Source organism: Bombina bombina, chromosome 6 (genome assembly GCF_027579735.1).
Source record: "Bombina bombina isolate aBomBom1 chromosome 6, aBomBom1.pri, whole genome shotgun sequence".
NCBI classification, from domain to species: domain Eukaryota; kingdom Metazoa; phylum Chordata; class Amphibia; order Anura; family Bombinatoridae; genus Bombina; species Bombina bombina.
In genome coordinates this window covers 235,819,334-235,846,791 of record NC_069504.1, presented here as the reverse complement: position 1 = coordinate 235,846,791, position 27,458 = coordinate 235,819,334, and the positions used below count along the sequence as shown (strand labels likewise).

General features: G+C 36.3%; 1 protein-coding gene across 1 annotated transcript in view; it reads left to right on the top strand.

Annotated features, from left to right (window-relative positions):
• NAV3 (neuron navigator 3) overlaps positions 1 to 27,458 on the top strand; it is a 756,623-nt gene that overhangs the window by 266,423 nt on the left and 462,742 nt on the right. Inside the window, 1 exon segment of the mRNA XM_053716761.1 lies at positions 21,307 to 21,379. Within this exon segment, the coding sequence (XP_053572736.1) occupies positions 21,307 to 21,379 (73 nt within the window).

Sequence of the window (27,458 nt, the reverse complement as noted above, 5' to 3'; positions counted from 1 at the left end):
CAAAATGGTTAAATACATAGCTACAGTTCTGCTTGGGAGCTACAATATATGGCAAGTTATTGGTGGCTACATAGGTATGGCCCCCTCAAATCAATACATTGTGCTGCCTGGGTCCAAGAATGAAATGGCTCCCCAACTCTCTGTCCACTATAATCTAAACCCAACTATATTCATCATTATCAGAGATTTTAGGGTTAGCAGATTGAAGAGTTACATTATGACGATTAGCTGAGGGATCCCATATGATATGAGAAACACTTATCTTAAAAAAACAAATTAAAACTATTAAAGGGACATGAAATCCAACATTTTTCTTTCATGATTCCGACAGAACATACAATTTTAAATAACTTTCCAATTTACTTCTGTGATCTAATTTTGCTTTTTTTCTCTTGCTATCTTTTGCTGAAAACCATTCCTAGTTAGGCTTAGGAACAGCACTGCACTACTGAGAGCAAGGTGCTGATTTGGGGCTGCACATATATATCTCTAGTCATTGGCTCACCAGAAAACAAAGTAAATTTTATAATAGAAGTACATTGAAAATTTGTTTAAAATTGTATGCTCAATCTGAATCATAAAAGAAAATAATTGTGTTGCACAAATTTTCTTTTAAATTATGGTAGAGATGAAATCATTAGATTAAAATCCTCCATTTAATGTCCCTTTAATAATGTTTCAAAACTTGATTTACAGATGTTCAATAACACCTATATCAAGTTATCCATAATTATCCACTTAGGTCAATTTATCTTTTTAATATATAATACTCTGATGAGTGATGAAAAAGGTGAAAAATAGATTTTTCTTTGGCTTGTTAGATAAAATAATAGAGAAAATGAATATATTACAAACTATTTTTCTCTACATAAAGGTAAAAGAGACTGATGCCTTATATAGTACTATGAGATAGTAGCATAGAACCAGATGTCATTTTTTTTTTAGATATCTACTCTTTATTATTGTTAACCCATGAAAAGGGGTGCAAAGGACTGAAAAAAGGAAGAGAGGAACTGGGGTAAGAAAGGTTAGCATACATTTTAGGTATCCCTGAACAGTAAAGACTTCAACGAATGCTTGAAACGTTGAAAACTAGGGGAAAGTCTTGTGGAGCAAGGCAGAGAGTTCCACAAGGTTGAAGCCAACCTGGAGAAGTACTGTAGACTGTGAGGAAGTAACAAGAGAGGAGGAGAGAACGTGGTAAGAGTAAAGGGGATGGGTGGGAGACTATCTGGAGACAAGGGCAAAGATATTAGGGGAGCAGTGTTATTGAGGGTCTTAAATGTTCAGGTCAGGATTTTGTGTTTTATTCTGGAGGCTAGAGTAAGCCAATGAATGGATTTGCAGAGAGGTGTAGCAGATGAGGAGGGACATGTAAGGAAGATCAGCTTGGTAGAGCTATTAATTATGGATTATAAAGGGGACAAACTGCAGTTAGGGATACCAGCAAGGGTTGAGTTACAGTAGTCAAGGTGGCAAATGATGAGAGAGTGGAGTAAAATCTTAGTTTGTGTCTTGTGAGGATGCAGTGAATTTCGGAGATGATTTTAATGTGGAAAAGGCAGGAATTGGACAAGGACTGGATGTCGCAAGTCAATGCAAGATCGGAGTCAAGTATGATTCCAAGGCATCAGGCTTGAATGGTCAGGATGATCTAATCAACAGCTATAGAGAGTTGGGGGGTAGGGGGTCTTGGGATAAGGGGGAAAATAAGGAGCTTAGTTTAGAGAGATTCAGCTTCAGGTAGTTGAAGAACATCCAGGATGAAATAACTTACAGTTAGTGAAGTGAGTTAGTCAGGAGATGGGTAGGTCTGGTGCAGAGAGGTAGATTTGGGTGTTATCAGCATACAAAATATACTGAAACCCATTGGACTATATTAAGGAATCTAAGGATTATGTGTAGATTGGCAAGAGAAAGGGGCCAAAAACAGAGCCTTATGGCACCCCAACAGTAAGTGGTAAAGAGGCAGAGGATATGCCAGAGAAGGATACACTAAAAGAATAGTTAGGGAGGTAGTAAGAGAACTACAAAAGGGCTTTGTCACCAATGCGAAAAGACTGGAGGGTTTGGAGCAAGAGAGAGTGGTCAACAGTATCAAAAGCTGCAGACAGATCGAGAAGGATTAATATAGAGAAATAGCCTTTTAGATTTTCTTGTAGATCATTTGTAACCTTAAAGGGATACTGAACCCAAATTTATTTTTTCATGATTCCGATAGAGCATGCAATTTTAAGCCACATTCTAAATTACTCCTATTATCTTTATTCTTCATTCTCTTGGTATCTTTATTTGAAAAAGCAGGAATGTAAGCTTACGAACCGGCCCATTTTTGGTTCAGCGCCATAGATAGAGCTTGCTGATTGGTGGCTAAATGCAAGTATATATATATAAAAAGCTTTGTTAAATATGTGTGGCACAATTATTGGCACCCCTATAAATACATATGAGAAAAATATATTTGAAGTATATTTCCATTGATATTTTACATTTTTTTAGTATACCTGGTGGATTAGGAACAGGAAATTGTTCAACCATGACTTCCTGTTTCACAGGGGTATACATATGAGGTAACACATAGGCCAAATTCCTTTAGTCATTCAAGGAATATAACTGTGATGTGCGGCAAAAGGTTTTTGAGCTTTACAAAATGGGAAGTGGCTATAAAAGAATAGCAAAGCTATTTGCACCATCAGGGCAATAATTAAGAAGCTCCAGTCAACTGGAAATATTATGAATCAACATTGAAGAGGATGTCTGTCTATATTGTCTCAACTGTGAAGATGATGGTTCGAGTGGCCAAAATATCTCCAAGGGTCACAGCTAGAGAATTGCTGAACTTGAACATTTTGTTAGGATACATCGTATCATGGATGCTATCAGATATCAACAGGTATTAAAATAGAACACCTGACTGCCTATGTCAGAAAGCTTAATATGGGCTGTGGTTGGATCTTCCAGCAGGACAATAATCCGAAATGTACATCAAAATCAACACAACAATGGTTTACTGACCACAAAATAAAGGTCCTGCTATGGTCTTCCCAGTCCCCCGACTTGAACCCCATAGAAAACCTGTAGGGTAAATTGAAAAGGAGAGTCCACCAGCATTGACCTTGAAATATGAAGCATCTGGAGAGATTCTGTATGGAGGAATGGTCTCAGATCCCTTGCCATGTATTCTCCAACCTCATCAGGCAATATAGGAGAAGACTCAGAGCTGTAATCTTGGCAAAGGGAGGTAGCACAAAGTGTTGACTACATGGTGCCAATAATTGTGCCATACATATATTTAACAAAGTTTTTTTTTTGGGGATAAACCTGTGTTGTGTTTGCAATTGTTAATTAGGTGGCCAGCAACAAAGTTGCAGGACAACCTATTGTTATTGTTCGGATTATTATTATTATTATTATTCTTTTTATTCCGCCAAGCTTTGTATTCAATTGCCCATAACTGCTTAACTGTTTTTGCAAAGCTCTTAAAATCTGGTATGCTACATCTAATGCAAAATTGAACTCATAGGTCACATGCTCTTGCAGCCATATTGCTTTTTGCGCCAAATTTCGACAACCGCTTAAAAATCTTTAGCTCTGGAACTGCTTATGTTACAACTTTGAAACTCGCTGTGCTTAGTGCTACTATGACCTAAAATTGCTATTGCTCAAGAGAAGTGCCTTGGTCACATGATGTGGCAGCCATCTTGCATTTTGCAAAAATATTCAAACATCTTCTTCTCTTAAACCGCTTAGTGCAATGACGCACAATTTTGCACATATGCTCCTTGCAAGGTCCTCTACCAAGTTTGTTCAAACTGCGATTTTTCCATAATCAACATGGCTGCTGTGAGACATTAACTTTTTTATCGCCATTTAATTGCATAATTTTGCACTTTATACATTAGTTTTACAATATTTAACAATATTACAGTGTAATAGACACATGATTACACATAGTCATAACCCTTAAAGACAATATTGCAGTTAAAATTCGCATTGCGCAATCGCCTTCGTGAAATAAAACATTTGCAAATTTTCATGAAACTTCTGCAAATTGTAGAGGTCTATAGTGAGCATTAGTATGTGCAATTTGAAAGCCATACATTGCATAGCTTGGCGGCCATTTTGTTTCGTATGCGCCATTTTTAAAAACTATAAAAATCTTCTTCTCCGAAACCACTTATGGGACAGACTTGAAATTTTGTTTATAGAGTTATCTTATGACTAACATTCAGATTTGTTCAAGAGAAGTTGATATGTCATGTGGTTTGGCAGCCATTTTGAATTGTTCAAAATTGCTTAACGAAATATTTAAATTAATAATAAAACAAAAACCGTTTTACAAAAATGCTTTATTTTTGCCATGTTTATTGACATCTGTAGTGAACACTATTGTGCTTAATATGGAGGCTGTATATCTTACGATCGGGCAGCCATCTTGGTTTACGCAAAAATTTCGAAAGTCTATTTTTCTCTGCAACCGCTTATGTAAGAACTGTGAAATTAGCTGTACAGTCTTATATTGTTACCTAGATTCATAATTGGTCATTAGGAGAGAATCAGTCACATGATGCGGCAGCAATATCGGTTTTATATTTATCGTAATTATTTGTAATTCAATACTTCCTCTTTTGAGTCAATTGCTCACAAAACACAAATTACTTATGTTAAACTCTTGAAATCAGTTATGCTGGTACAGCCTATTGCAATGATACATCTCATGCAATATTGAACTCATAGGTCATAGGGTTACGCAGCCATATTGTTTTTACGACAAATTTGGAGAACTGCTTAATAATCTTTAGCTCTGGAACTGCTTATGTTGCAACTTTGAAACTTGCTGTGCTTAGTGATATTATGACCTAGATTTTCCATTGCTCAACAGAAGTGACTTGGTCACATGATGTAGCAACCATCTTGCATTTTGTGAAAATATTCAAACATCTTCTTCTCCTAAACCGCTTAGTGCAATGAAGCGCAATTTTGCACATATGCTCCTTGCAAGGTCCTCTACCAAGTTTGTTCAAACTGCGATTTTTCCATAATCAACATGGCTGCTGTGAGACATTAACCTTTTTATCGCCATTTAATTGCGTAATTTTACACTTTATACATTAGTTTTACAATATTTAACAATATTACAGTGTAATAGACACATGATTACACATAGTCATAACCCTTAAAGACAATATTGCAGTTAAAATTCGCATTGCGCAATCGCCTTCGTGAAATAAAACATTTGCAAATTTTCATGAAACTTTTGCAAATTGTAGAGGTCTATAGTGAGCATTAGTATGTGCAATTTGAAAGCCATACATTGCATAGCTTAGTGGCCATTTTGTTTCGTATGTGCCATTTTAAAAAACTATAAAAATCTTCTTCTCCGAAACCGCTTATGGGACAGACTTGAAATTTTGTTTATAGAGTTATGTTATGACTAACATTCAGATTTGTTCAAGAGAAGTTGATATGTCATGTGGTTTTGCAGCCATTTTGAATTGTTCAAAATTGCTTAACGATATATTTAAAATCATAATAAAACAAAAACCGTTTTACAAAAATGCTTTATTTTTGCCATGTTTATTGACATCTATAGTGAGCACTATTGTGCATAATATAGAGGCTGTATATCTTACGATCGAGCAGCCATCTTGGTTTACACAAAAATTTCTAAAGTCTATTTTCTCTGCAACCGCTTATGTAAGAACTGTGAAATTTGCTGTACAGTCTTATATTGTGACCTAGAGTCACAGTTGTTCATGTTGAAGGAATTAGTCACAAGCTGTGGCAGCCATATTGGTTTACGCAAACATTTTGAAACTGTGTTTTCTTTCCAACGCTTATGTTAAAACTGTGAAATTTGCTGTATAACCATATATTGTCACCTAGAGTTACATTTGTTCATGTTGAAAGTATAGGTCATATGGTGTGGCAGCCATTTTAAAAAACGCAAACATTTCGAAAATGTGTTTTTTTTTTCCAAATGCTTATGTTAGAACTGTAAACAGTTGTTGTATAGCTTTATTTTGTGACATAACTACTTATATGGCATTGCAAAAATAATGCGCTGGCCACCTCTATTGCTGCTTGCAGCTATATTTATTTAATTATTTTTGTGTATTTTTTTTAACAAAAGATCAAAAGGTTAAACAATAAAGACCATTTTTAACAGCCTTATTTGCTCATATTTGCCAACGATGCCAATATTTGTGGAGGGTACTGTATATTGAATGTTTAGATTAGCTTCAAAAGGGCAAAAAATAAGGAAATAGGAAGTCACTGAGTACCTTTTACCAATGTGCCAGGCACACCTAGGTTAGGGGGGGGGGGGGAAAGGATATACAAACTGTAGCTACATTTGAATGGCATTTTTCTAGTACATAAATTATGTTTTGACTACTTGTATTACATTTGTGAAAAAAGTATATTGAAAGGAATTTTATTTTATTGTTTAAATGTTCAATATTGTGTTATATTGTGTTATATTTTCAATACATGTGAATGTGAGTTCCCAGTTTTAGTTTGATATGTAGAGGGACAATAGAAGCAAATTTTTTATTACAATCTCCCTTAGACATTTTATTTTGCCATTTTCATATATCTCTTTTTTGTCATTCTATTCATACCAAACATTGTCACTTTTTGTCAGACTCAATATTTACATAATACTTTTTTCTATTGTGTTTTGTAGCTAGGCAGCAAAAGGCAGCAAATTATACGATCAAATATCATGTAATTTCCAATGCTTCAACTAAAAGTAGATTTAATATGTGTGATTTTTTGTAGCACAAGAACATTATACTTTTAATGTCCTAGCCTAGTCAGTTTTTTGTTTTTTTATATTTGACTTGTTTTCATTTCTATAACAATACATTTGCTTTTCATTAGCAGATGAATGAGTTGTGTGTTGGTTTTATCTTTAGAAATAAATGGTGACATATTATTTGGATCAGTACTGAAATTGCTTTGTTTATAGCTGATGGCGTGTATTGCAAAATAATACAACAGCTATTATTTGTAATGAAAAAAACTGTGATAATCATAAACTAACATAAAAAGAAATGAGAACTGGACGAGAGACAATCAGGACTTCCTGCCCAATTAAAAAGTTGTGGAAAATGAATATTGCAGTCAGTTGTTCTTCTCAAGAATTTTAACTAACTGTAAAAACTTTTTAAGACACATTCAGTATCAATTCATAGAGCTAAGTATTTTTATATCTTTTTTTTATTCTACATTTTCATATCTTACCATTCTCTAAGAACTGGACGCATGCACTTGAGTTTCTTTCTCAAGTCATTTGTGAAGTTTAAGGGACAGTCAAGTCAAAATTAAATTTTCATGATTTAGATAGAGCACCACATTTTAAACAACTTTCCAATTCACTTCCATTATCTAAATGTGTACATTCGTTTTTATGCAAACTTTTTGAGACATGTGCAAGATTCACAGAATATTTGTATATGCATTTTGTGATTGGCTGATGACTGTCACATGATGCATTAGGAAGAAAAATGTAACTAACTTTGTGAGAAAAGCTTTTGCATTGTCTTTTTTATTAGGCATTTATTTATTAATTGTACTGTGTTTAGTGACCCTTTAAGGGGCAGTTCAAAAAACATAATCTCTTTATGAAACGTTTTGTACTTTATGGTTATCTATGAGCAGACTGCTCTTTTTAGATATACAACTAGTAGGACAGATGATCCCTTTGTTATTATTTCTTCCTTTTTCATATTCTATTATATTGTTTATTTCCAAAGAGTTGCATGACATTTTTTAAAATTAACAATGAATTAAAAGTACATACATTGAATGTGACATGTACAGCACCATTGTTTATTTAAATGTTGTATTTTATGCCCCTTTAAGCAAACAAAATACTCATTTTGTATCTAATTTTATTGTGTAGAAATAGAAGAACAAAGCTTTGCTGTGAAATGCGCAACAAAAATCACTTTAGTAACTGACCATGCTACTGACCATTTAGTGTATAAATGATGTAATCTCAAGTTTGGACACTTTAGATGAAGGCTTTTTTAGAAGAAACATTACTACTAAGTGCAGAGAGGATCTGGATTTACCAGGGTGCACCTATTTAAAACTGCTAAGATGGCGAATATCTAGGGTTACATTACTCCTTGACTGCGGCCTGCTATACTGAAAGAGACTAAGTACTCAAAAATAATGTATTGTGTACATCAATGAACAGCACTTAAACATTTTCATGTGAAAACAAAATGCTAACATGTTTAAGTAAAAGCTGTTTAAATTAAATGTGAATCTAAAGAATCACAATGTGAAACTAGCAAGAAGTACAATGTGAAACTAGCAAGAAGTACAATGTGAAACTAGCAGGAAGTACAATGTGAAACTAGCAAGAAGTAATGTGAAACTAGCAGGAAGTACAATGTGAAACTAGCAAGAAGAAATGTGAAACTAGCAGGAAGTACAATGTGAAACTAGCAAGAAGTAATGTGAAACTAGCAAGAAGTAATGTGAAACTAGCAAGAAGTACAATGTGAAACTAGCAAGAAGTACAATGTGAAACTAGCAAGAAGTACAATGTGAAACTAGCAAGAAGTAATGTGAAACTAGCAGGAAGTACAATGTGAAACTAGCAAGAAGTAATGTGAAACTAGCAGCAAGTACAATGTGAAACTAGCAAGAAGTAATGTGAAACTAGCAGGAAGTAGAATGTGAAACTAGCAAGAAGTAATGTGAAACTAGCAAGAAGTAATGTGAAACTAGCAAGAAGTACAATGTGAAACTAGCAAGAAGTAATGTGAAACTAGCAGCAAGTACAATGTGAAACTAGCAAGAAGTAATGTGAAACTAGCAGGAAGTACAATGTGAAACTAGCAAGAAGTAATGTGAAACTAGCAGGAAGTACAATGCGAAACTAGCAGGAAGTACAATGTGAAACTAGCAAGAAGTAATGTGAAACTAGCAAGAAGTAATGTGAAACTAGCAAGAAGTACAATGTGAAACTAGCAAGAAGTAATGTGAAACTAGCAGGAAGTACAATGCGAAACTAGCAAGAAGTACAATGTGAAACTAGCAGGAAGTAATGTGAAACTAGCAGCAAGTACAATGTGAAGCTAGCAGGAAGTACAATGTGAAGCTAGCATGAAGCACAATGTGAAGCTAACAGGAAGCATATGATTGTGTACTACTGAATTCTGGGACTAGGGTTGCCACTTCAGCCATGCTTTCCTGGACAATTATACATTTTGCAGGGTGTGCAGGGAGGAACATGAATAGTGCCTCAAGACAGCATGTGAATAGTGCTGCTGGTCATGTTCCTCATTGTAAACCCTGCAGCATGTATAACTATAAACTGTCCAGAAAAGCATGGCTGAGGTGGCATCTCTCTCTGGTATTGCTCATTGGCTAATATGGACAACTATATTCTGAAACCTTTGCTTTTAGATGGGAAAGAGAAACATTTTGAGTACTATGTGTCTCTAATTATGACACATCTGCTTTTCATATATAACTTAAGAAAATGTAAAGCAACATAACAAATGTGTCTTATCTATGTAAAGATTGCACATTTCATTATATAATGATGCAATCAGCCAATCGGATTTACCTTGCATTCTATTGGCTGTTCCAATCAGCCAATAGAATGCAAGCTCAATCCTATTGGCTGATTGGATCAGCCAATCGGATTGAACTTCAATCCGATTGGCTGATTGCATGAGCCAATAGGATTTTTCCTACCTTAATTCCGATTGGCTGATAGAATCCTATCAGCCAATCGGAATTCAAGGGACGCCATCTTGGATGACGTCATTTAAAGGAACCTTCATTCGTCGTTAGTCCGTCGGCCAGGAAGGATGCTCTGTGTCGGATGTCTTCAAGATGGAGCCGCTCCTCGTCGGATGGAAGAAGATAGAAGATGCCGCTTGGATGAAGACTTCTTCCCGGATGGAAGACCTCTTCTGCCCAGATCGGATGAAGACTTCTGCCCGGCTGGAGGACCACTTGTGACCTGATCGGATGAAGACTTCTGCCCGGCTGGGTGGAGACGGAGCTCAAGGTAGGGTGATCTTCATTGGGGTAGTGTTAGTTTTTTTAAAGGGGGGATTGGTGGGTTTTAGAGTAAGGTTGGGTGTGGGTGGTGGGTTTTAATGTTGGGGGGGTTGTATTTCTTTTTTTACAGGTAAAAGAGCTGATTACTTTGGGGCAATGCCCCGCAAAAAGCCCTTTTAAGGGCTATTTGTAATTTAGTATAGGGTAGGGAATTTTATTATTTTGGGGGGCTTTTTTATTTTATTAGGGGGCTTAGATTAGGTGTGATTAGTTTAAACTTCTTGTAATTTTTTTATTTTCTGTAATTTAGTGTTTTTTTGTACTATAGTTTATTTTATTTAATTGTATTTAATTTTAGCTAATTGTAGTTAATTTAATTAATTTAATGATAGTGTAGTGTTAGGTGTAATTGTAACTTAGGATAGGTTTTATTTTACAGGTAAATTTGTAATTATTTTAACTAGGTAGCTATTAAATAGTTAACTATTTAATAGCTATTGTACCTAGTTAAAATAAATACAAAGTTGCCTGTAAAATAAAAATATATCCTAAAATAGCTACAATGTAATTATTAATTATATTGTAGCTATCTTAGGGTTTATTTTATAGGTAAGTATTTAGTTTTAAATAGGAATAATTTAGTTAATAATGATAATATTATTTAGATTTATTTAAATAATATTTAAGTTAAAGGGGTGTTAGGGTTAGACTTAGGTTTAGGGGTTAATACTAGAATAGGTTAATTGCGGTGTGGGCTATGGTGGTTTAGGGGTTAATACTAGAATAGGTTAATTGTGGTGTGGGCTATGGCGGTTTAGGGGTTAATAATTTAGTTATTACTTGCAGTGTGGGCTATGGCGGTTTAGGGGTTAATAGAGTTTATTAGTTATTGCGGTGGAGGATTGCGGTTGACAGGTAGAGAGACATTGCGCATGCGTTAGGTGTTAGTTTATTTTTGCAGGCATTTTAGGGAGTTCCGGTGCGCCCATACTCAGCACAAGGCCTGCTACGGCTGCCTTTTATGGCGAGGTGAAAATGGAGTAAGATTTCTCCATTTTCGCCCACGTAAGGCCTTGCACTGGATATTGGATACCGATTTACGACGCGGTCCCATGTTAGCCTATGGGAGTAAAAATTGCGAGCGACGGGTGAAATATACGGCCGTAACTTGTATGCTACGCCGTATATGTAATACCAAAATCGCGCGAAATCTAGCGTCGCCGGCTTTTGCGGGCGACCCTCTATATGTAATGGATGCCTTAATTTGTTGGTCTTTGAATGCTTTGTTGTTGTATGTACATTGCTGAAAAATAATTAAATAATTTATAATTATAATAAGTTATAAGAATGGCAACTAAGCTTGGCTAAAAAAAATAAAATGTGTTTTCTCTCTTGTGAAGTACTTTTAAAGGGACATAAAAACAAATAAAAAGATTAACAAGCAAGCTAGTGCACCGTGTGTACACACCAATCAGTTCCTGTCTAGGTTTTCAGATTGGTTCATGGACATAAGAGTGAAAAGAAAATGCTCTTATGTGTTAGAGCACTTTATATTGCATTTTTGCATTGAAATATGTGTTTTTCCCCAATGAAGGGCTAAACACATAATAAAAGTTAAAGGGGTATGAAACCCCAAAAATTTGTTTTGCGATTCAGACAGAGCAATTTTTTTAAAAAGTTTCAAATATGCTTCTATTATCAAATTTGCTTTATTCCTATGTTATTCTTTGTTGAAGAGATACCTAGGTATGTGTCTGGAGCACAAAACTGGTAGTGAGAAAGATGAGGCGCTGGAGAATTGACCCTGCTAGACTAATGTATTCCCCTCTAAGAAAACAGTGGTTGATATGTAGTGAATGTAGTCCAGCGCTAGATTAGCACGGGTAGAGTATTTAGTTAAATTCTATAATTCGAATATATTGTATTTTGTGATTGGATAAATGTTTAATGTATGTACTGCAATGTTGTTATTATATATTTATTGTAGGTAATCCTAAGTATTTATCAAATTCAGTTAATAAAAAGATATAAACAGGTATATACAACTGATATATATAAACTTGTTGTCTAATGTGAACTTCTTATCTATATATATAAAAACTAATAAAACATTTGTATAATTAGACAGAAATTTAATAACTTGTTAAAAGCATACATAAAATAAAAAGGGACGTCTCCCTTATAACATCGATTTCATCAGAGAAAACAATTGAATAACTGTAGTATATATTTCCGCTATTTGATAATCAGGTACCTGTTATATAGTGTAACAAATGATAATGTCCAGAAATTGGATTAAAAAAACTTAAAGATCCAAACGAGATGACCTCCCCGCTATTGTGGCAGGCGTGTGTTACCGGTCCGTTAGTGAGAGACTGGTATTTAAAAATATGTCATGTGACTTTTCCTACATCACACTTGTGATCGTAGCTATTTCAATATAGTTGTAATGTAACCAGTGATCCTTGATATTCTGTCAAGTGCTTATTATGTTGCAATTTTTTTAAACTTTAATCTGTATGTGTATCAGAAGGTGTATTCCCCTATTCCGTGTGTAATTAGGGAGTCTTGGGGGAGATTGCAACTTACGCTGGTCTCTTGGCACACCTGATTTCTCTTTTAGTGTGGTCTTTGCGGTCACATTCAGTGACTTGGATGTTAAACTTTGCGGTCACGTGCAGTGACTATAATGCAATCCTCGCAGTGTGGACTTGGCGGTCACTTGTAGTGGTGGGAATTGAACTCGTGACCTTTAGGGTAAGAAAGGGAGATCTTAACCATTAGGCTATGTGTATCTCACTTTCTGTGTTAGCTTAGTGGACTTGGCGGTCACTTGTAGTGACTGTAATGAGGTCTTTGCGGTCACGGAGGTGACTAGTGGTGGGGTCTTTGCGGTCACAAGTGGTGACTAGGAGTAGAATCTTTAGCGGACATCAGTGATGTTATACAGCAAGGTCTTTGCAGTCACAGATTGTGACTTGCATGTATTAACTTGCGGTTGTATCTTTGCGGTCACAGATTGTGACTTAAAAGTGGTCTTTGCGGTCACTAACAGTGGTGACTTAGAGGAAATCTTTGTGGTCACTAGTAGTGACTAACAGAATGATCTGTATCGTTGGAGATCAAAGTAAAACTTGGCAATCTCTCTGTGCAACTTAGTAGAGCTGATTAGAAACAAATGCAGGTTGTAACAACGTCCAGCTGCAATGTTGCAGGAGGTAATCAGCAAAGGAAGTCTTGTAGTAGTTTTCTTTCCTTTCTTGGCAATTATAACAGCAATCAAAATAAAAACATAAAGTGCAGAGTGACAACAGTGTCAAGGTCAACGCGTTTCGCCAACGATACAGATCATTCTGTTAGTCACTACTAGTGACCACAAAGATTTCCTCTAAGTCACCACTGTTAGTGACCGCAAAGACCACTTTTAAGTCACAATCTGTGACCGCAAAGATACAACCGCAAGTTAATACATGCAAGTCACAATCTGTGACTGCAAAGACCTTGCTGTATAACATCACTGATGTCCGCTAAAGATTCTACTCCTAGTCACCACTTGTGACCGCAAAGACCCCACCACTAGTCACCTCCGTGACCGCAAAGACCTCATTACAGTCACTACAAGTGACCGCCAAGTCCACTAAGCTAACACAGAAAGTGAGATACACATAGCCTAATGGTTAAGATCTCCCTTTCTTACCCTAAAGGTCACGAGTTCAATTCCCACCACTACAAGTGACCGCCAAGTCCACACTGCGAGGATTGCATTATAGTCACTGCACGTGACCGCAAAGTTTAACATCCAAGTCACTGAATGTGACCGCAAAGACCACACTAAAAGAGAAATCAGGTGTGCCAAGAGACCAGCGTAAGTTGCAATCTCCCCCAAGACTCCCTAATTACACACGGAATAGGGGAATACACCTTCTGATACACATACAGATTAAAGTTTAAAAAAATTGCAACATAATAAGCACTTGACAGAATATCAAGGATCACTGGTTACATTACAACTATATTGAAATAGCTACGATCACAAGTGTGATGTAGGAAAAGTCACATGACATATTTTTAAATACCAGTCTCTCACTAACGGACCGGTAACACACACCTGCCACAATAGCGGGGAGGTCATCTCGTTTGGATCTTTAAGTTTTTTTAATCCAATTTCTGGACATTATCATTTGTTACACTATATAACAAGTACCTGATTATCAAATAGCGGAAATATATACTACAGTTATTCAATTGTTTTCTCTGATGAAATCGATGTTATAAGGGAGACGTCCCTTTTTATTTTATGTATGCTTTTAACAAGTTATTAAATTTCTGTCTAATTATACAAATGTTTTATTAGTTTTTATATATATAGATAAGAAGTTCACATTAGACAACAAGTTTATATATATCAGTTGTATATACCTGTTTATATCTTTTTATTAACTGAATTTGATAAATACTTAGGATTACCTACAATAAATATATAATAACAACATTGCAGTACATACATTAAACATTTATCCAATCACAAAATACAATATATTCGAATTATAGAATTTAACTAAATACTCTACCCGTGCTAATCTAGCGCTGGACTACATTCACTACATGTGTCTGGAGCACAACATAGCAGGAAATAGGGCTGCCATCTAGTGCTATGAATAACATTTTTGCAAAACTGCTCTAGACACGTACTCACCCTGATTTTCAACAAAAGATACCAAGAGTACAAAGAAACATTAATAATTTTAGTGAATTAGAAATATGTTTAAAGGGACACTATACTCAAACATTTTCTTTCATGATTAAGGTAGAGAATACAATTTTAAACAACATTCCAAGTTACTTCTATTACCTAATTTGCTTCATTCTTTAATGAAGAAATAGCAATGCACACGGTGAACCAATCACAGGAGGCATCTATGTGCAGCTACCAATCAGCAGCTACTAAGCATATCTAGATATGCTTTTCAGCAAAGAATATCAAGAGAATGAAGCAAATTAGATAATAGAAGTAAATTGGAAAGTTGTTTATAATTGTATGCTCTTTCTAAATCATGAAAGAAAAAAAATTGGGTTTCATGTCCCTTTAAAATTTCATGTCCCTTTATCTTTAGAGCACCAATGCACTACTGGTGTCCAGATAAACACATCGGATGAGCTAATGACAAGAGGCATATTTGGGAAGCCATCAATAATCAGCTAACTCCCAGTAGTCATTGCTCCCCCAAGCCTATCTAGGTATGATTATCAATAAAGGATACCAAGAGAATGAAGTAAATTGTTATGATAGAAGTAAAAAGTATCCTAAAATTACATCCTCTGGGGTAGATTTATCAAATGTCGGGCAGACATGTTCACCCAACATCAATAAATGCAGACAGCATGCGCTGTCGGCATTTATCATTGCACAAGCATTTCTTGTGAAATGCTTGTGCAATGCCGCCCCCTGCACATGCACAACCACTAGCAGGGGGTGTCAATCAGCAGGGGATGATTGCTGTCCGCTACCTCAGAGGTGGCAGATGAGTTAAGGGGCAGCAGTCTTACGGCCGCAGGTAGATTGCAGCATCCGCTGCTTGATAAATCTACTCCTCTGTCTGAAGCTGAACCATGAAAGTTGAATTTTGGCTTTCATGTCTTTTTTTTTTTTTATCTAACACAGCCTTTTTTTTTTAATCTTGCAAAGGTCATTATAGTAACAGTCTTATTCTTGCCCTTTATGTCCTATATTAAAGTGATCTTTCTTTCAGAATAGATGCATTTTTAGCATACAGATTCAGTATTTTGTGCATGACAAGCCAGCCTTTCCTTCACGAACAGTATCTCAAGAAACCATTATTGGAGGTCCTCCAGTAACTGCAGCTGATTTTCCCCACTGTGCCTTAATGTCCTCTAATATCTTCCAAACATATATTTAAAGCCTTCTGCGGGAACATATCTCATGTTAAATGCTACTTTAGGTTAAAAGTCATTAAGTGGAAAAAACCTCACACAGAACAAATGATCTGTTTCAGAGGTCCGGTAGGGATATTTCACGTTTGTGCCTGCTGTATAAAATGCATAAACCTCAGTATTATATGTATTTAGTTCTGAACACAAACTTTATGGTCACAGTTTGCATATTATAAAAAGTCCTTTTTGTATCTTTCTGAATCCGTAACACAATTTATATTAATAAGTTCATTTGGTCATTTTTTTTAAAAGTGACTGCATTACTTATATCCTGCTTCCACAATATACTATAAAGATGCCTGCTAATTAGGGGCATAAAAGAGTCAACACAAATATAGGGTTTCTTAGAAGTCAGTATAAATGTAGTACGGCTCCTCCAGCATGCTGTGGTATTGCATTTTGCTATTGACACCTTGTGCTCATGTCTAATGCTAATCATGAAGCTTGAATAGGCACTGATTGTTGATCAAGCTCATGCATAAAAGCATTTTACTAACCAGCAGGAAGGCACACACTGAGATTGGCACCTGGGCTTGACTTTGAGTTAAAGGGGCAGTCTAGTCAAAATTAAACTTTCATGATTCAGGTAGGGCATGCAATTTTAAACAATTTTCCAATTCACTTTATCATCAAATTTGCTTTGTTCCATTGGTGTTCTTAGCTGAAAGCTAAACCTAGGTAGGCTCATATGCTAATTTCTAATTCCTTGAAGGCCGCTTCTTACCTCAATGCATTTGACAATTTTTCACAGCTAGAGAGAGTTAGTTCATGTGTGCCATATAGATAACATTGTGCTCACGCCTGTGGAGTTACCTATGAGAGGGCACTGATTGGCTAAAGTGCAAGGTAATCAGAAGTAAAAACTATATTATTATAAACATGTTGGTTATGCAATACTGGGGAATGGGTAATAAAGGGATTATCTATCTTTGTAAACAATAACAATTCTGGGGTAGACTGTCCCTTTTATCCAATTATGTACAGAATATATAAGCCTCTCCTTTTCAGACAGCTGTTATCTACTAAAAAAAAACAAAACCTGGGGTATGTGAGAGGTACCAGTTTAACTTAAAAAGGGAGATTGGCACATTTGTAAGTTTTTTGTTTCCTATGGCATGCCAATCAGTTCGCAACACAGAAATTCAAGTTAGTTAAACCTTCTTAATTATGTATACTGTATATTCTAGATCACTAAGCAACTAGTCTATTCTGTCTTTTTGTAGCAGTTTACTCTGAAAAGAGTTTGAATTTTAAAAACCTGGGACAAGATTACAACCGATTTTTACGTGGTTTTGCTATCACATATATGGCGCCGCATATAAATGTGGAGCGTATATTTCACCTGTCGCCCGTTATTTTTACTCCCATAAGCTTACATAGAACCGTGTCGCAAATCGGTATCACATATTCAGCGCGCAATATGTACCTGTCAACCACCAACCCCCACCACAATAACTAATGAAACGATTAACCCCTAATCCGCCATTCACCCACATCACAATCTACCTAATAAAACTATTAACCCCTAATCCGCCATTCGCTCACATCACAATTAACCTATTTAAGCTATTAACCCCTAATCCGCCATTAACCCACATCGCAATAAACCTAATTAATCTATTAACCCCTAAACCGCCAAACCTCCACATCGAAATAAACCTAATTTAATTACTAAGCCCCCTAACCTAACACCCCCTAAATTACCCCCAAATTACATAAAATAATAAAATTCGAAATTACAATTAAAATTAAAAAAAATCTTAACAGTACTTAAAAAAACAAACAAAGAAAAAACTAAGATTAAATTAAAATAAACTAAAATTACAAAAAATAAAAAAGTCTAACATTAAAGAAAATGATCAAAAATAAAAAAAATTAAACCTAATCCCTATGAAAATAAAATGCCCCCCCCCATAATAAAAACAATCCCTAATTTAATACTAAACTACAAATAGCCCTTAAAAGGGCTTTTTTGTACGGTATTGCCCTAAATTAGACAGCTCTTTTGCATAAAAAAATACTAAGTCCCCCATCTAACAGTAAAACCCCCCACCCACCAACCCCCCCAAAATAAAAAACCTTACACTAAAAAATCCTAAACTACCCATTGCCCCTAAAGGGACATTCAGCTCTTTTAACTGCTCTTAAAAGGGCATTCAGCTATTTTTCAGTGCCCAAAATCCCTAATCTAAAAAAATAAAATAAAAAATAAAATAAATCCTAACTCTAAGCCCCAAATAGGTACTCAGCGTCCCTGAAGTCCGGCGGAGAAGGTCCTCTTCCAGGTGGCGGTAAAGTCTTCTTGGAGTCCATCTTCATCCAGGACCAAGCCGGCGTAGAGCGGAGATGACCACGGAACTAAAGACCGGCGACCTCAGAGCCATGGAGCGTGGAAGAACCTCTTTGTACGATCACCGCCATACACTGAATATTGAATGCAGGTTACGCGTTCAAATATGACGTCACTTGTATTCCTATTGGCTGATTTGAATCTTCAAATTCAAATCAGCCAATAGAATGAGAGCTACTGAAATCCTCTTGGCTGATTTGAACGGCTTGTTCAGGCGAAACATGTTAGGGACGTGATTTTATTTACATTTTCCTATTTTAAAACTGTGGGGGTTTTTTATAATAAAAGTTATGTTTTAAATAAGCACAATCCCTCCACTTCTTACATTGCTGTCAATTACTTTCTGGTATAAATCAGTATAACAAATACAAAGTGCTTGTATTTTACAACAACAGTGTTAAAACTGCTTTATCACAATTAACCCCTTGAGTGCTGTACATGTAGTCTTCATTAAAGAATAGGGGCGCGATCCGATATAGGTCGTAGTTTTTGGCGCAAGCGAGAGAACCCGAGCCACCCGCAATTTCACCTCGCAACTCGACCTATCCAATATACTGCGCCGTCAGATGCAAAACTGGCGTAAGTAGCAAAAACCGGCGATCAACTAAAATGTGCGCAAATACACATTTTAGTCGTCGCAAGTACTTACGCCAGTATTTTGTTCACGTAAAGTCTCAATAAAGAGTAGTTTGATGCAAAAAAAGCTACGAATTGTAAAAAATAATCCCAAGTTCTAAAAGATGCGCCCCGTAATTAGAAGGTGTTCTAAATGATAAGAAGGTGTTATGATCATATGAGCCATTCTAGGTTTTGCTTTCAACTAAGAATACCAAGAGAACAAAGCAAGTGTTCTAATTAAATATGAAAATAGTTAGAAATAACATGCTCTATTTAAAAGGTTTTCTTTGGAGTTGACTGTCGCTTTATATATTTTGGCATCAGTGCCAAGCTTTGTTAGCATTAGAATAAATTACACCAGTGGGTTCTAAAGAGATGAAGGTAATCCAATTTACATTAAAGAAGCAAGTATATGTCCCCAATGTGATAAAGTACCTACAAGCTCAATCCATTTCACTATTTCAAATACATAAATAAACCTTAAAATAGCAATATCATAGTATACTGTCCCTTTAACCTTGAGATGTTGCTTAAATGTATGTGTTTGTTAAGGCTTCCAGGGAGTTACGTTGGTTTTTTAGTCAGTGCAAGGGCTCCTGCGCCTGCAATTTGTGGTGAGATGAGAATGGAGTAGATTTTCAGAAATCTACGCGCGTAAATACTTACGCCGTATATTGGATACCAAACTGCACGTGTTTTGTATGTCAGTCTATGGGCCAAAAAACAATGGGCGAAGACAGAAATATACACGTGTAACTTCTAAGTTACGCCGTATATAGGATACCAAACCCGCGCAAAAGCAGGCGACGATTTATATCGGATCGGGCCCTAGGTTTCTTTACCTATCTTTATCTTTTTGTGATTTTACTGACCACTCTAATATTCCTTTTCTTAATGTTTGTGCCATAAATTATCATTATATAAATATGTTAAATTATGCAATTATTTTGTTCTTTGTATAGAAGAAAGTGTTATAATATAAGAAAGCATTACATTGCTTCTTAATAATACCATCCGGCTGGGAACATTTTCTGTGGAGAGCACTGCTATTGTATTTTAATGAACTACTTTGTTATTTTTCATTGTTTGTAGATATTACACAGTGCAAGTAATCTGCAGTTGCAGATGTGTTAGGATTTTCTTAAATTGCTCATGCTCCTCATGACTTTTAAATAGATAACCTGGAAATGTGTTGCAAACAAAACTCTGAATGAACCCTGTCTGACTGCCTGAGAATGGCTATATTTCACCCCTGGGTTAATCATACTCTCCCCTTGAACTGTTCTGTCCCCAACATGTGACCTGGCGCTTGCGCTCCTACCTACATATGAGATATATCTTTTAATCATTCCAAAGATGTCTAATACATTATAAAATATTAAGAAAAATGTAAGCTAATGTGTACCATATATAAGCAACTGTCTTACCCCTGCTACAACATGCAGTAATTTTCCAGTCGCATTGCCACCTCTTAGGGCTAGATTTATCAAAGCTGAGGCGGACAGGGACAGACAATTTTGTGCTTGCGTGCAATCCCGCCCCCAATCACGCACGGGAAGGAGATGTCAATCTCCTCGGTTGGACTCGACTGCGGAGATTGAATTTCGCCACCTTAGAGGTGGCGAAGAGGTTAGGGAAGCAGCGATCTGGGGACTGCTGCTTGTTAAATTACGGCGAGCAAGTTCTTGTGAGAACTTGCAGCTGTAGGGCTTTGATAAATCGAGCCCTTAATGTCTAAGTATCACATATCTTACCCCCATCTCTCCTGACCTCACTGAACTAACAAGATTTGTTTAATGTTTTTATAGTTAAGCAAGGGAACAGTTTAAGCCCATGAAATTATTTCTGAAGTGTTTCCAGAACCTTTCACAAGTTACAAAGTTATTAGTTATATTACACATTATTGAAAGGAGGTGCAGGGAACATTACAGATTGTACACGATCATTAACATAAATTGTGCATTGGCCACTTCTCAAAGGATATTTTCAGTGAAGTTATTTATTGAGGCAGTCATGCAAGCTGTGAGACACACACACAGTGTTAAGTCTTCTATAGACTCTTTCATTGCTTTTTCTACTGTGCAAAACCCAGTTTTATATTAAGTGGGCTGGATGAGGGTCTGCCGACATACCACTCTGGTTTTGGCCCCTATGAATTGTTTTATAAGCCGTATAGCTGACAATGAAAGCTTTATAGGAATTTCCCAATTAGCAGTAATTCTTGTTACATTTAAGCAAAGAGCTGAAGTTTGTTCTGAATGTGAAGCATTCATGCGTTTGAACATCCTTCTGCTTATAACTCATTGTGTATGAAAGGGCTAACTTGCTTGTTGTTTCTGTTCATATTACAGATTGAAAATGTTGAGGTCTGTCTGAATTTCTTGGCTGCCAGGGGAGTAAATGTCCAAGGTCTCTCTGCTGAAGGTAAGAATCTGGCAAGGATGTCCAGGATATATTTAACGGGGCATGTCAACTCTGTGAGAAAGAAAACATTGTATACCTGGATTTAATGTAAGCAGTTATCCTTCAGCTACTGTTTCAGAGCAAAACAGCATCATCAGTGCTGAGTTCACAGTTTACTTTACTTTGATCTTGTGCGACTTTACCCTAATCTCATGTGATTTCTCTATGATCTCTTGAGATTTAGTAGAAAACTTCCTTAACCCCTTAAGGACCACAGCACTTTTCCATTTACCGTTTGGGACCAAGGCTATTTTTACATTTCTGCAGTGTTTGTGTTTAGCTGTAATTTTCCTCTTACTCATTTACTGTACCCACACATATTATATACCGTTTTTCTTGCCATTAACCTTTTAACGCCGTTATGCCGTTCTATTCCGTCATATTTACACTGGGCTTTAAAGTCGTTATGACGGAATAGAACGTCATAACAAACGGCTGTCCTGAAGCCTTCTGTGCTTCAAGGACTTGATCGCGGTCTGGAGGGCGTTCCTAGGGTTGTAGGGACGCCCCCCAGATGCGATCCAATAATTGAAATCTCGCGATCGTATGCACGATCGCGTAGTTTCAATTTGTCTACATCGGAACAGGTGTTCCGATGTAGGCACTTTAACCCTGTCACGAAAGGGTTAAATGGACTTTCTAAAGATACCATTATTTTCATCATATCTTGTAATTTACTATATTTTTTTTATAAAATATGATGAAAAAATGGAAAAAAACACACTTTTTCTAACTTTGACCCCCAAAATCTGTTACACATCTACAACCACCAAGAAAACACCTATGCAAAATAGTTTCTAAATTTCGTCCTAAGTTTAGAAATACTCAATGTTTACATGTTCTTTGCTTTTTTTTTTTGCAAGTTATAGGGCAATAAATACAAGTAGCTCTTTGCTATTTCCAAACCATTTTTTTTTCTTCAAAATTAGTGATAGTTACATTGTAACACTGATATCTGTCAGGAATCCCTGAATATCCCTTGACATGTATATAATTTTTTGTAGTAGATAAGCCAAAGTATTGTTCTAGGCCCATTTTGGCATATTTCATGCCACCATTTCACCACCAAATGCGATCAAATAAAAAAATTGTTAAATTGTTTACTAACTTTTTCACAAACTTTAGGTTTCTCACTGAAATTATTTACAAACAGCTTGTGCAATTATGGCACAAATCGTTGTAAATGCTTCTCTGGGATACCCTTTGTTCAGAAATAGCAGACATATATATATGGCTTTGGCGTTGCTTTTTGGTAATTAGAAAGCCGCTAAATGCAGCTGCACACCACACATGTATTATGCCCAGCAGTGAAGGGGTTAATTAGGGAGCTTGTAGGGTTCATTTTAGCGTTAATGTAGTGTAGTAGACAACCCAAACTATTGATTTAGGCCCATTTTGGTATATTTCATGCCACCATTTCACCACCAAATGCGATCAAATAAAAAAAAAAACTTAAAATTTTTTACTAACTTTTTCACAAACTTTAGGTTTCTCACTGAAATTATTTACAATTAGCTTGTGCAATTATGGCACAAATGGTTGTAAATGCTTCTCTGGGATCCCCTTTGTTCAGAAATAGCAGATATATATGGCTTTGGCGTTGCTTTTTGGTAATTAAAAAGCCGCTAAATGCAGCCACGCACCACAGGTGTATTATGCCCAGCAGTGAAGGGTTAATTAGGGAGCTTGTAGGGTTAATTTTAGCTTTAGTGTAGTAGACAACCCAAACTATTGATCTTCCCTACCCCACCCCACAATTGTCCCCGCCATCTTAAGTACTGGCAGAAAGTCTGCCAGTACTAAAATTAAAGGCTTTTTTTTAATTTAATTTTTTTTAAAGATATATTCTGCTGTGTAGGATCCCCCTTAGCCCCCAACCTCCCTGACCCCCCCAAACAGCTCTCTAACCCTTCCCCCTCTACTACCTTATTGTCCGCCATCTTGGGTACTAGCATCTGTCTGCCAGTACCCATATTGCCATATAATTTGTTTTTTTTTGTTTTTTTTTAATGAAAAAACTAAACTTTTCTGTAGTGTAGCTGCCCCCCCTCAATGACCTACCCCCCACCTCCTCCCAGATTGCTTAGATGCAATTTCCCCCTCCTTCTCTCTCTCCTTCCTTAGTTCCATAGTGTAGGGTTCCCACCGTTCCCACCCCCGTGCGCGTGCCTGCTTGCGCCTCCGCACCCGTGCGCGCGCCTGGCGCCTCCACACGTGATCCCACCCCCCTCTGCCAGATAACTACCAGCGATGGCCGCCCACCTGCCTCCCTTCTGCTGCTCCCACCCACCAACGATCGGCACCATTGCTGGCCGATGCAGAGAGGGCCTAAAAAATGTTAGGTTCTTTGCTGCTCCTGAGCTTTCCTAGATAAACCTTTCAGCAAAGGATTGCAAGAGAAGGAAGCAAATTAAAAATTGGAAGTAAATTGGAAAGTTGTTTCAAATTGTATTCTCTATCTGAATCATGAAAGAAACATTTTGGGTTTCATGTCCATTTAAACTAAGAAGTAAAAGAGAGTAACTAATTGTGCCTGCACGTGCCAGATGCACACTCCCTTGAAAGTCTTAAAACAAGCATCTGGATTGGCTGCTTAGATTTAATTTACAATGAGGTGTCGCTAATGAGGTTATTTTAAGATAACATATGTTTTCTTTTTTTACATAGAGATGTTCATGTGATATTTTCTAGTACATTTTTTTTAACAAATATCTTACAGTTTACATTGCGACCAACTGATAATATACGCATGTGCACAACTTGTACTGTTATACAAATGTTTTTGGCTTGTAGAAACGACTGCAACATTTCCGTTTGAGGGAACTGGACAGGTATCCATAAGCCTGCAAATAAAATGTGGGTTTATTTACTAATATGTTTTTATTTTCCTAAAAAGAAATTGTAGGATAATTGAAATACCCTCTTTTCAATGGGCAGACCAAACTGAAATATACTGCTGGAAAGTTCCTCTCTGTAAAATGCATATTATTTGGCAAAAAGAAGATGCCCCTGGGATGCTTTTTTCATTTTGTGATTGACAGTTTATCTGTTTCTGCCCCCTGCATTGATGATACTCAGCCCTGAACCTCCCATTCCAGCAAGACAATTTTGAGAGATAGGTTAAGTATTTAAAGCAATGGTGGGCAAGTGGTGGTCCATATTTATTAGATCAGCTGAATCCCCGCACACATAAGGGTTATGTAGATAGGGTGAATATAAATAACGTACCGCCAGTCCAATGGCTTAAAAATAAAAAGCTCCTTTATTTAGAAATCCACATAAAAGGCATACACGCCAGCAAGGTAACAAGGTCAAACGCGTTTCATAGTTGTAACTTCTTCATAGACCACATACAATTATTGGGACCTCATATTTACTATCTAGTCACTGATCTTTTATTCTAAGGAAGAAGCCATGGAACCTTTTTATCTACAGATAACTTATTAGTCCTCACACACCTTACATATCACAATACATTAATACTGTGGCATTAAAAGCTAGCCCTCGTTCTGAGTAAACTCTAAAAGGTAGGATAAATGTCTACTAATGTTTACCATTGCTTTAAAATAGCATCTATTAAAGTGCCCTCTTTTTTGCAATAGTCAATAATAATCATAATTTCTGTTATAAAAATTTAAATCCATTAATGCTACATTTACTTAAGTGTGGATCTGACCATTTGGCTGTTAAAGGAAAATGGCAATTTTGCCTTAAAAGGAAAATGTAACTCACAGTTGTGGCTACCATAGATCTGAAGACCAGAATTGTGATACTATTTACTACATAGAGGACCAGATTCTACTTAATGAGATACTGCTTGTGAAGAGTTTCATACCAATAGGTCTGTAATTTACATGGGCAAAAATTATTGAAAGAGTTAAACAAATATGTGTTGAGACCTTTTGTGTGTGAGATCCTGGCTGTGTCTGATAGGGTATGCAGCAGTTGTTGTTTCTGTTTGTAAATGTCCCAGAGGCCAAAAGCTGTAGGCTTTTCCTTCTAGTGACAAAGAGGAAGTGCATACCAGTGGCATTCTGTGGCAATCATCTTCCAAGTACTGTATAAGGCTCTTCCAGTGTTTCATGAAATAAAAGGGTAGTTTTTCAAAAGCAAGAATGCCAATAACCTGGGATGGTCCAGAAACTATAAGACATTTGTATATGTATATTGATCATAAAGTAAATGGCTGAACTCTAGGTGGTGGTTGAGTCCAGTTCCAAAGCATTTGGATCACAATGGCTTTATTTTATGCATAAAGCATTCAAGCAAAAGAGTTGCCAGCATCCCATAAAAATAAAACAAAATGGGTTAAACAGTTTACAAATTGCATATATTAAAAGTTTGCCATAAAATAGTTGATATTTTGTTATAATTTCACATGAATGAGTAAAAGCTTTGGTCAAAATGTCTTCAAAATGGTTCTATATGTTGTACAACAGATATGGCCATTGATTTGTGTTACAGCCTCCTGGTATACCTGGAGATTGCAAAACATTTCTATATAAATTTCAACTTACAGACAAACTATACAATGCTGTACTGCAGGCAAGAAATAACGCATACAGCTCTAGATAAATAAACCAATAACTGCCTCTAAATTCATTTATTTAAGAATATTTTCAAAATAAGTAGCCCCCCTCAGCTGTCGCTGTGGACTCTCATCAGTACAAACAAAGTGTGAACTCTGGCACACACAGTAACATCCCAAATCTGCTCATAACCGTAAAGTGTGTGTGTGTGTGCGCGGGGGGGGGAATTGATTTTATTTAACTTTTAAATGTACACTTTTAATGTATTTTTTAAAATCTAGTCTTTGTAGTTGATAACGTTTTATTTAGAACTTTGTTAAAAATAAATTGCTCTATCGATATATATAGAGCAATTCATTTCTTGAATACGGTATAATGTTTTTTTTTTTAAATTGTGTCATGTTTATATTGTGATTGTTTATTTGACTCTGTACAGTTTACCTAAAATCTAATTGGCTTCATGTGTTTTTCTTTTATTCTGCTTCTTTGGAATCTCAGCAAAACATTGTTTAATGATGTTTTAACATAGCGGAGGCCTGATACAAGTACACATTACAAATGGTTTGTTTTGGATAGATGGTGCACTGCTTTTATCTGCATTCATATGAAAAACAAACTAATCACACAGCATTGCTGTACATTTGCTTATTATATGCTGCGTATCTTATGGGTAATTATGGTAAATATTTGTTAGAGCTGAATGATTTTTACTTTGTAGATGTGGCAGTCTGAGAGGGGTCTCTTCCGCAAGTCATTCCCTTTTAAAGGGACACTCAAGTCAAAATTAAACTTTCATTATTCAGATAGAGCATGCAATTTTAAACAACTTTCCAATTTACTTCCATTAACAAAATGTGCACAGTCTTTTTATATTTAAACTTTTTGAGTCACCAGTTCCTACTGAGCATGTGCAAGAATTTACAGAATGAGCGTGTATGCATTTGTGATTGGCTGATGGCTGTCACATGGTACGTGTATGCATTTGTGAATGACTGATGGCTGTCACATGGTACAGGGGGAGTGGAAATAGACATAACTTTTAAAATTGTCAAAAAAAAATCTACTACTCATATGAAGTTCAGCCTATGTGCTATTGCATTTGTTGATTATGCAAATCTCCTGTGTTGACTGGTCCTTTAAGATTACTGCTAACAAATAATTGTCATTTACTGACAGGAGTTCAAGTTGTTCGTGATTTAAGTGGTCAATTTTGCACTTATCACTGTGTGGCACACTACTTTCCTTTATAAGCATTTCAAGCTTGCGTGAAACTAATAGAATTGTGTCCAAATGGGGATTGTGCAAAAGATACTAGATGCCCTTCCTTAAAGGGACATGAAACCCAAAAAAATTATTTCATGATTCAGATAGGGAATACAATTTTAAACAACTTTCCAATTTGTTTCTATTATTTAATTTGCTTCCAGCTCTTGTTATTCTGTGCTGAAAGGTTTATCTTGGCAAGCTCAGGAGCAGCAGAGAACCTAGGTTCTAGCTGCTGATTGGTCACT